At 33.7% G+C, this 12,078-nt stretch overlaps 1 protein-coding gene across 19 annotated transcripts in view; it reads left to right on the top strand.

Moving 5' to 3' along the window:
• Positions 1–12,078, top strand: part of Dap160 (dynamin associated protein 160) — a 261,924-nt gene that overhangs the window by 201,841 nt on the left and 48,005 nt on the right. For 18 of the 19 annotated variants that reach the window (XR_013031922.1, XR_013031923.1, XM_076516402.1 and 15 more), the window contains 3 exons: positions 550–657; positions 1,416–1,514; positions 11,651–11,818. Coding sequence is in view for 17 of the 19 variants with exons in the window: in XM_076516402.1 (XP_076372517.1) it covers positions 550–657; positions 1,416–1,514; positions 11,651–11,818 (375 nt within the window). In the remaining 2 variants the exon portion in view is untranslated. Of the gene's footprint in view, positions 1–549; positions 658–1,415; positions 1,515–3,366; positions 3,385–11,650; positions 11,819–12,078 lie in introns of those variants that run through there. The other variant, XM_076516405.1, reaches the window with a different exon arrangement.

Genomic DNA, 12,078 nt, shown 5'->3' with positions numbered 1-12,078 from the left:
TTTAAGCTAGTGAAAGTTTTAGAATTTAGATTAACACAGATATTGAAATTTAGCATAAAATGATCTTATGTTTGTTTTGATTTGATACTACTGCAAAATAACTGTTCACAGAATCTTTTTACTTTTTAAGATATAAGCTTTCAAGAGTACAGTTTTTTTCATTGACATCATAAAGCTATAGTAGTTAAAGTTTCTTTATTGAAAGAATAAAATTGTATTTTTTTTTCCAACTGTAACTTGGTTTCTGTTTTACATTCCTCTTACAACTTACACTCCATATTTTTGCCCACCTGCCAATTGTTTTTTTAATACAGGGATACAATGCTTCACCTGTTGCTGTGATTTTTTATTTGTGCAAGGAGGAATTTAATGGTAATAATCGTTGAAAGGGTAAATTGCTGATTGTATGATTATAAATATTTGTTCTGTAACTTCTAGTCCTTATAAAATGGTGGACTACAGTTTATAACTGAAATCTCGATAGATATTACCACTGATTGCTTTAATTTTAAATTTGAAGCTATGGATTTTTTTTTTATATTTCTCCAGCTTCCTCACTTTAAACCCTATGTGAGGTTTTGTAGCTGTCAGTTGAATGCAGCTGCTATTATTCAGCAGAAGACAGAGTGTGTGCCAGAGTTTAAGAATGTCACCAAAGTGAGGAATTTTTCATTCATGTTGAATTTAAGATAGTAACCAAACTGTAAAAGTTTTCATTTATGTTAAGTTTGGCTGTGGTTACTAAAGCAATATGATTTTTATAAATTTTTAACTTTAAGCATAGTAACTAAAATGTGATTCTTTTCATCATTTTAAATTTACAGATGATTACTAAGTTGATATACTATTTATTAAAGTTAAATTTAAAGATAGTAGTAAGAATGAGATGTATGTATACATAAATATATTTTATTTACATTGAATTTTAGGATGGTTGTTAAAATAATGCTTATTGAGTTGAGAGATGTTACTGAAATTATTTTGAATTATGAGAACATAACATTAAATAATTGGCTTTATGGGTTTGCAGTCCTTTGGTTTCTGAGGTTTTTTAAGATAACTTCTATTAAGTTTTGTAATATACTTTATGAATTTTGAAATCAAATGTATTTAAGAATCATTTTGATAGTTATATTCTTAAAACTGAATTCAGTAAAATAAGTAATTTTGTTTTTCTATTAATAAAAACATACCTACCAACTATTCCAATTTTTACCTTCACCCCCCCAAATCTTTTATCCAGTAGAGCTGCTTGCTGAAATACAATTGGCATGTATGAGTTAATATTCTTCTACTAATAAATTTAGCAAATTCAGTTTAATGTGATGATATGCAAGATACTATACTTTTTTGTGTTTTTATATGAAAATTTTTTTGTACATTTTGTTATGTTTATATTGCTAATGTTACTATAGCGTTGTGCTATGGATCCAAGGACGAAAGGAATGCCATTAAGTAGTTTCCTTCTGAAACCTATGCAGCGAATTACAAAGTACCCTCTACTTATAAAGAAGGTATGTTTACAACTTAATAAATGCTCCTTAAAAACATAGGTATTGATATCAGACAAATGATTTTATTGTTCTCAAGTGCTTGCTTCTAAAAGTGAGTTTAAGTTTCAATGATATGAATTGGTGGCTTATTGTGGCTTTAACAGAAAGGATGGTGGCCAAAACCCAACATTTTCATTAACTAAATTTTCATGTAATGTTAAGAAACTAAGTCTTCATCATTCTGTTGATGATATTAATTATTGTTTAGTAGCTATATCAGCATCCATTAGATGTTTGACAGATGTTACACATCTACTCTTCAAAATTTTCCTAAGATACAATCTGTTCATTTTTAGAAAGCTTTATTTGCAAATCATGCAGATTTTCTAAAATAACTTTTAAATTTTCTAACTTTTTATCTTGCATAGAGGAATGACTTTTCACTGTTGAAATATTGATAGGTAATCAGATAATGCTGATGGTTTCCTCAGCCTTTTTTTTTTCACCTGTCAGTACCAATATACTTTCCTATGCACCAGTATAGTAAAATATGTATGTACAAGACAGTTCTTTTAGCAAGAAGTGAGAGTTGACCATATGTTGAGCATCAGCAAATGTTATTGTTTTCCTGCATATCAAGAATACTGTACACCATTTATATCATCTGGTATAGTAATAAAGAGAAGTAAAACTACTTGGCATCATATACACGTCAGTTTGTGATACTTCTGTCAAAGTTTTTTCAGGCTTGAACTAGTGGACATGCTCTTCTCACTTGTAAGGCCTGAAATATTACTTAATGGACTTAAATGATATGATTACAAATGTTCCTGTTGGAAAAGAATTATTACAGTCCACATTCTGTGCACTAAGTCCTTGATGTTTTGCATGTAATAACTTTTGATAGCCTAGTACAGATTGTATCATCATTGGATTAAATAGTGTTTTTCATTCTGTTAGAACATTGCTAATCATACTCATGGAATCAAACAGAGTGTAAACTTGAACTGACATTAGTTGTTGTAGATAAAGATTAACAGGATGGATGGAGAATGGAGAGGTTTTTCTAGAGTAGATAAAGATCAGTGTTATTTAAATTTATTAAGCCTTTTAGGTTAAGTGTGAAACAAGTGCTCTCTCATCCACTTGCATCATTACAAATATTCATTTTCTTTACATCCATTGTTTGGGAAAAACATGGTGGCTAAAAACAGGTCGTTCAGCTTTATTTTCATGACATTGTGTACATCATGAAAATAAAGCTGAACCACCCACTTTTAATCACCATGTTTTCTCCAAGCAGTGAATGGACTGTAGGCCTTAATTTACTTTTCTGAGAAGAACTCTGATGTCATTGTTTTAGTCATTATGAAATTTAATGTTTAGACTTAACTACAAAAACTTGTATCCACTTGCATGCCACTATCTTTGATACTTCCACCTACCCCACTTGTTTAATGTGATACAGCTGAGCTATATCATGCACACAAGCATGTGACAACTCTCTACTAGTAGGAGTATGACACACCCTCCTTGCACAGCTAGCTCCCTCTTTACTGTAGAACCCATCATTACTTTTAGATTTGGCACAGTAGAGTTAAGGCAATTTAAATTTTGCTCATGATTTTTCTTTCACAATTTCTTCAACAACATTTTTTCTGCTTTTGTTTTTTTTCTAGTTCAATTTGAGTTACTGTCCTTTGTTAATTTTGTTATACACTAAGTTGAATTATGAATTTCAAATTACTACTATTGCACCTTAGTCTGCAGTTGCTCAGACTTCTAGTTCCACACTTTTGGCTGAAGAGATCTCAGTTTTAGTATGCATCCTGTAGTGTCTCCTGATCCCATGCCAAGATATTCTTTTTCCTAGTGAACCTGAACAAGAAAATGATGATTTAGATAGCCTCTTTTCACCTCCTTCCTTTGCTGAGCAGTTCTATCTTCTCCCTGCAGATGCCCTTAGATTATCTTCAGCTTTTTTGGATAGGATGTCACAGGTATGTTACCTTTTGTCTGTATTTCCTGTGTTGTGTGACCCCTTCCCTTTTACATTATGCCCTTTCCTCTGACTTTCAGTTTTTCCTTCCTACCAAGGGTACTTAGTACCTAGTGTTTAGTTCTTTCACATTCTGGGATCAGTGTGTCTTTCCTTTTTGCATATTAGATAATTATGCTTTGTCATACCTTCATTCAGGTTTTCCATTTCTCATTCTCAACTTTCAAACCTTAGAAGAGCCTTTGGTCTGGATGTGGGGTTCTGGCCCAGTTTTCTCACCTCTGTTTGTCCCTCTCCACCATCTCAAAATACCTTTTATTTCTGGTCCAATACTGTCCATCACTCCCTTGTGAGGTTGTTGGAAGATACTCTCTCCTTTATGTATTCCACAGTGATACATTTGTCTTCCTCAGCCTTTTCCTTTTAAACACAGTTTCCCTGTTGTTGAGATCTCTTGGGTGTGGAAGAGCAGTTAACTAACATGTGCTTATCCATGACTTATCTACAGGACCTCTGTATGACTAGGTTTTTAAGTAGAGTAGTTTTTGGAGATCTTTCTTACTCTTTGGAGTCCAGGGTGGAGACTGCTTGTCAACACTCTTCCCTTTTTTTCCTTAGTCTCTCACCTATTACAGCCTTTACCTGCCTCTGTTTCCCATCCTGCACCTTTGCTTGTTCCTCTGTTCCAAATCTCAGTAGCTAGCCACCAGATTACTAACTGCTGAGCTCTCTGCTGAGAACAGTACTAGAGACTATCCCATAAGTTTTTACAAGGTCATAGCATAGGTTGCTAAGTTTGTGTATCTATTGAACACTTTCACTTAAGATCCTTGGGTGTTCAGGTTTAGTCAGAATGTCCTTCCCTTTGATATCTCATCCATCCTTCCTTATCCCAACATTCCATCTCTTCCCCCTTCATCGGGATCATATTTCTTGCTTGCCAACTGGTTCAGACTTTTTTTCTTAATGACCTGTAGAACTTTTCAGTCATTCTTCTTAAGGATCCTATTCCAGGATGTTTGTTGTTTTCCAGAAGACCAGAGATCTTTACCATTTCAACCTTTTTTATCACTCTTTCTCACACTTTGGTAGATGTTTACACTGGGTACTTGGATAACAAAGGTGGATATTGTGGATGAATAATTTCACATCCCTATTTCCACAACATCTTATTTCATCCACGAGGGCTGAGTTTATCAATTCCATGCTTTGCCATTTTGTCTAGAATCTGCTCTCTGTATATTCTACTGAGTGGTTATGGATTTTGTTCATATTATTCATTCACATGGTCTGTGGTTCCACAATTAACTGAATGACTGACTGCTATTAGCTACATCCTGTCAGACATCTCACAAGCACACTAACCTACTTCTTTGAAAGACAGCTTGGTAGGTTAGATTGTCAAGGTGGAAAATCTTTTCTTCTTCCAAGACAATATCTTATTCATTCAGGAGTGTTTTTCAAGTTCTTTCTCAATCAGACCCAGCCTTCTCCACTTCATTTGTTAGTGCTGGAGCTATTATTTCTGAAGTCTCAATCAATTCCTTCTTTTACTGCATATGAGGTCATTTCTCTCTAGGTGACTTAGGTTTCCTTGGAGGCTTTCAATCTTTTATGTCATACTCACATGTACACTTCAGTAGGGGTTGCATGATCAGTGGAATCTTGCTCAGGACTCTGTAATCCTTTTCCTTCCTTCATTCCACATCAATTTAGTCTGGTGGCTCAGCAGAGACAATACCACAACAGAAGTTCCACTTCCCTGTCTGGAATTGTGTCTTTTATATACACTTCTCTGACAAGTTGAGGAGCATTTCTAGATATATTAAAAATTGTGGATTGTGGCTATGCATGCCAGTGTACTAGAGCTTCTTGCTATTCATTGAGCTCTGGATCATTTTCTTCTTTTAATACCAGACAAAGTTACTGTGATCCATTTTGACAATTTGAATGAATCTCTTATCTCAATTCATAAGGGATCGTCTGTTCACACTTGCTTTGTTTCTGAACAGTAGTACTTCTCCTCCGAACCCATTCACATCACACATCAGTTATCTCATTCCAACAAGGTTCTTCCCATGGAGTAGTCCCTTAGTCTTAAAGTGTTTCAGTGGTTTTGCAAACAGTTGGGTACTCCTCTACTGATTGCATTTGTCACCTTTCTCTATACCGAACTCTCTCATTTTTATTCCCTTATCCCATATCCCTTGGCTTTTGCAGTGGACCCCTTCAATCAAGATTAGTCCCACCTTTACCAGTATGTCTATCTATCTAGCCATTTCCTTCCCAAAGTTTTAACCTCTACCCAGTCAACTCTGTGTCAAGTTTTCTCATCACACTTTTTTGCCTTGATGAGCCTAGATTTCTAGTTCTTACCCTCATTCAGTCAACACCTTCCTTACTACTTCTGCTATATCCCTTCCTCTCTCAGTAACCTCAATCATCAGTGTATCATCCCAATATCATCAAAGTCTGGCTTCATATGTAGCATATGTGCAGTTCTTTGCTACGTGATCCAGACTCTCCACATGAGCAACTTCCATTTTTTTCCCATTCAGTCTATCTATCCTGTTATTGGTGTATCTGAGAAAATGGTATGTTTTATGCCATTGATTTCTATGTCATGGTTACCTCTCTTCTTTTCCTATTGTTTCTCTCTCTTTGGCCCTCTCACTTTTGTTTCATTCTTTTTGTCTCCTCATTCTTTTTGTCCTGTGCCATTTTCTGATTGAAACTCCAGCATTTTTCATCATGCCCATACCCAATATCATTATTTCAAATTCTTGGACACCTTTGTCTCTCACGACATATTTTTTGCTCCTTTATCCCTGTGGTTATCATAGGTCAGATGTTTTTATCCTTGACATATCATATGCCCTTTATCACCATATCTGTTTTCCTGTATTTTGATCATTCTCTTTCCTGAAATGTTGGCATCTTGTGATGATGACATCACATTTACTTCTACTTCCATAGCATATCCCTTTCTTACTTATATTCCTGCTCTTGTCAGGGATGTCTCCTTTTCTTATTTCCTCTTTGTTCACCCATTATGACTTGTATAGCATGGATTTGCCAGTTTATCAGATTGGCTGATTCTTCCTTGTCTTCCAATTGTCAACAAGTTGTCCACATGTCACCTCATCACATATGGCACTTCTCTCTTGTCTGGCTGTACATTGTCCATTGGAGGAAATAATTGGGTTGGCATGTGAACCACATCCAACACATTCATCTCCCATTACCTTCATCTTATGGCCATCTCCTCCTTAACTGAATACCAAATACTGCCTGTTGCCATTTTCCACAACTCATTTCATCCACTTCTTTATTTCTCTTTCAAGGTTACCACCTTACATATTGGATTCTGTTCTATAATAAGTGATGGTTGTCCAGGTATACTAATACATAAATATGTACTGTGTGGATTTTCTGGGTCTGTAATACCCACTGTTGAGATATGGTGTAAACACAAGACCATTAGTAGGTTCATTCTCATAGTGTTTTCTGTATCCAACAAACCATATCTGCTTATTCCTTCAATCCTGGTTGAATAAATTGGGCCTAATCAGCTTTTAAAAATCTTTCTCTGATGTTGTGTTCCTCCAGACTCCCCACAGCATTATTCCCCACTTTAGAAATAAAATAAAAACCCTATAACCTGAGTGCTTTTGAAAGGTAGACCTTTTGAAAGTGCTCAGGTTATAGGGGTTTTATTTCATTTTTATCAAGACTTCTCAAATCTACATGTTTTTGGAACATCGTGAATTCTCCCTATTTAAGTGGACTGTGAGAGCCCTTACCACTTACCATCTCCTAGCTGCTGTGGTGTTGGACCATGAAGACATTCTTCTGAGTGTGCTTAATCCCATTCAGTTGAGAGTAAGGTAGTGGTGTTTTATCATTGTAGATGGTGTGAACCCTCCTTCTACCATTAACAAGATGAAAGATACCCCATTCCACATGGATATAGACTGGAAATGGTCCATCAAAATGCAGTTCACACTCTTCATCATCCTACTGCTACTTGGATGTCGACCTGTGATCTGGGACTGTATTAGAACTAAATCAGCCAAAATAAGTCTTCACATGTGCAGCTAGTAAAGAGCCATCATCCTATTTGAAATGGATTGTGAAAATTCCCAGTGCCACTTGCTTTTAAAATTGAGTAACCCATCATGTTGCATTTCCACTTCCTACCTCTGCCTGGATGTCATTTTCCAGGTGGCCTTATTTTGGTTGTGTATTAAGTCTGCACACATAAGCCTTGACTGGGATAGCAAGACAGAAGTTTTTTTCTCTTTTGTTTCCTTGTTTTGAGATGAAACTAGCAGTAACCCTCCTTCTACAACAGACCAGACAATAGATACTTGATGCCACCTGGTCTTAGACTGGAGTTGATCTACCAAGTATGGTCTGATGTGCCCTAGTCACTCTACATCATTTGGCATGTTCAGTCAGATATTAAATGTACTTCATTTCCACCTGATTTAGCAACAGATATTTTTGGAATGAGTGAAAACTATACCTGGTGCAGATGTGGCATAGTCTCCTGTAAGTGTGTTCCTCTACAGAAAGATGTCATTCTCATGAGCTTTCTTTGGACAGTTTCTGGATGCTTATCTAAGTAAATCTTGCACTGGTCCCTTTACCAATTCAGTATAGGATTCTAGCTATTATTTGTGAAGAGATAAGATATCATATTGGAAGTTATAAGTTTCCTAAACTACAAATGTATATTCCAGTAGATACCTTCTCTCACACTGTCCATCCTTCCTCCCACTTCTAGTGCTTCTTTTTTGTCTCATCTCCAATTGAATGTTTGGTTTGACACTATCCGGCTGTGTCAGGAGATGTGTTGTACTTCTCTTGGTGGAAGGTTATAGTTTGTTAATTTACATACTATAACACAGCTGTATCATGTTAAAAACATGGGATAAGTGAAAGTACCAAGGCTAGTGGCAAACAAAATAAGTGTGTCCATATAAAGGGCATTATTGAAGGAGAAAATGTAACTATTTAGGAGAAATACATTTTGAATTTAGGAAAATTAAAATGTTTGGACTTACGGAAAACATGGTATAGGTGGCTTTTTACATTCCACTTATCCAAGTATTTTGTCCTTGGCTATCTTTGTGGTCTGTGACTACAGAAGTTTCATGATGAAAAAGTACATGTGACTAAATTTTATCATTTGAGGGAAAATTACATTACACTGTTTCCCTGCTCCATTATCATAAAAGCATAATTTTTTTTTTAAATGAATATCTGTAGTGTTAAACAACATTAGTAAAATTTAGAGATTATAGCAGGAAAGAAAAATTGGATGTTCCATAATCAGTTACAAGTTGCAAAATAAAAAAGTGAAGAAAGTTAAAATAAGGCTTGTTATTAGGAGTGAACCAACTGCATAGTGACACAGTTAAAGCAGGAAGAAGATAATTCAACAGGATTTAGGTCGACAAAAGTGGCAGTTCACAAATAAAAATGTAAATTTATGCTATATTATTTGTAAACATAATAGCTCAATTATAATCACCAGATACATCATCCATGAACTTCCTTGCTTTCAGATTGCACAACAACATCCTATGATATATTGCTAAGCATGTAAAAAAAAGTAAACCAACATTGATCTCAGGGTATTTTACAAAATCCTTCTGAAGTGGAGATTAGTCTGTGGAGTAATAGTTTATATTCAAGGCTACTAAATAGAATATATTTGTATAAAAATGGGCTGAAAGGCCCTTATATCCATCCTTATCATCTTAAATTGTGAACATCTTGCTGTATTTAGATTTGAAAAAGTAAAAACTAAAAATGAAGTTCACTGTGTATTATGGAGAACACCTATAATATGAATCTGATTTTAAAAAGATATATTTCAGCATGTATGGCATTTCATTACCTTTATACATTTAGGTTTTACATAGAAGGTTATTCTGTAAAACCTGAACATTTACTTATTAACTTTTATGGCTTTTATATTCAGTTAACAATGTGTAAACTTCACTTTCTAAATAATGAATACAACTTTTGTGAGAATTTTTGTGACTTGTAATATCCAAGTATGCTTAAGAAAATATACTTAAATAGGTGTCCATTCTGTGATTTTTTTCCTTTACTCTTTACAATAAAAATATATTTCTTTTATGATCATCTCGACAACAGAATTACATCTTGGTATCATGAACATTTTAAGATTCCCTCAAAAACACCTCTTGAATAAAGGGCTTCAGATTCAGTATTTTGAATCTTGCATTTTATTATTTAAGATACTTAATAAAGGTCACAAAGTGTTCTCCTTTATTTATAACATTTCTTTGCCTGAGTGGAAAGATTAAATAATTATTTAGGTATCTGAAGAAATTGCAATTTTGAAGTAGGTAAATTTTTATTTTCTTGATACAGTTGTTGTCAAGCACAGAAAGCTTGGACTGTAACATCATGAAATTCCTTTTTGTTTTTTAAATAATAACCTTATCAGTGAACAGATAATTGCTCTCTGTAATTGCTGATCACATTGAACAAAATGTTTTTTGTTTATTTGTGTGTGTAGGGTTCGATTATGTTGATAATAATATGAGGATATGTAAATTAATACATATACAGAAGAATGTCTGGATGTTTGTTAACAGTAGGTTTATTAGATTTCACTAGTAAAGTTTCTAATTTTTCTTTCATGTAACTCATCACACAAATTATTTAAGATAAAAAACAGTTCACATGAAACTAGAACATTTACTCTAACTCTCAACATTTGTTACTGTCATTTAATTAAATTACAAAGATTATAGTTTCATTAGCTGCATAGACTTAATGTGGGTTATTCCCCATCAAGTACATTATTCACTCTTTTTATACATTATACTGAACATATAAATGCAATCTTACAAAAGCCTTCATTTTAGTTTTAATATGTAGATGAAGTTTTCTGTCAGGAAAAATCAAAAATGAATAAACAGTATCCTTCCATCATGTAAACAACATACATTAAGAAGTACAATTCACTGTTGCAAGTGAAAATAACTTTCAAATATTTTTTTAGAATATGAATATCACATGAGCACAAAAAATTTCAACATAAAATTCCACAGGAAAACACGGTAGTTAAGTAAACTGATTTTTGCTAACCATGTAACTTACCAAAAGTTAGACACCTAAAATGCCTCCTAAATTCAGCATGTAATCTTATAACACATCATCAAATTGATGAAGAAGTCATACACTTAGTTCAATGTTTCATTAATTCTAACCAAATTCTCCTCCAAAATAGATATACAAACTATAGATTAATTTTAAAAATGCAGAAAAATCTAAACAATACATACCAAAACCATATGGATTTTTGCAAAGCACCATTTGTTTTGCACAGAAATATGGCAAAAATTAATAAAAAAACATGAGCTCAAGAACTAGATTTCTGTTCAATCCAGGAGTGAAAATCAAAATACTAGTAAAACTATATAAAGAACCAAACATCCAGTAAACAAGCACAAAATACAATACAACAGTTGTCCAGTTTTTAACATAATTGAAACAGAGCATAAATTATACACACAAATGAAAGAACTCTTAAAAACTTTTCAAGCAAGTGCATGAAATGTAAAAAAATGTCACTGTACTAAAACATGAACTGAACATTACTAAAAGAACAATTACTTACTATATATTACATGAAGTAAAACTACTGTTATCAACCACCCAGGGTTTTTTCTGTGTATTTTTAAATATCTTTTTCTCAGTTTATTTTCTTACACTCCCTATACATACACACACCCACACAAAAACTATAGCAATTCTTAATGATAAGAATACCCATACCAGCCGAACTATAACACTGCTCTTACACATTATCAGAGATTTGATAGAAAAATTAACTGTTCACTGGTAAATTATTATTTAAAACACAAAAATAACTTATATTACATTATGACTTTTCTTAGTGATCATGTGAATAATAAAAACTCTGTAAAGTAAATAAAAGTTAAAAAAACTACCACTCTAAATCTACAGATATCTATCAACATTAGGAAAGTGAAAACATATATGGCTGTTGTCTCCAGCTAAAAGTTTATGATAGAGGAGGTATGTTTTATTGATTTTTTTATATAACTAGAGGCATAAACCAGGTTAAAGATAAATTTACTTCATGTAGATAATTGATCATACACCAAAGGATCACCCTGACTTAGTTCATCTTGAGGAAGCTTTAGTAGCAGCAGAGCGCTTGTGTAGTCAAGTAAATGAAGGAGTCAGAGAAAAAGAAAACTCTGATCGTTTAGAATGGATTCAAAAACATGTTCACTGTGATGGTCTTCCTGAAGTGAGTATATATATATATATATATATATATTTGTATGTGTATCACTGCCAACACCTTGAGTCTACCTCTAGTTTATTAGTGAACTAGAAATACTCAGCATATTCCTTAGCTACATTGATGCTATTAGAGGACACTAGCAATAAACTATTCTGGAACTTTTTGATTTTTATGTACATGTTTTGCTTTTGTCGAATCATATCATACAGGATGGCAGAAACCTGAAAACAGAAGTTGGAAAATAATGGAAGTACCAAAGACAA

This window comes from Tachypleus tridentatus, chromosome 7, assembly GCF_004210375.1.
Source record: "Tachypleus tridentatus isolate NWPU-2018 chromosome 7, ASM421037v1, whole genome shotgun sequence".
Taxonomy (NCBI): Eukaryota; Metazoa; Arthropoda; class Merostomata; order Xiphosura; family Limulidae; genus Tachypleus; species Tachypleus tridentatus.
Note: the sequence above shows the minus strand (reverse complement) of the source record. Positions and strands in the feature narration are given on the sequence as shown.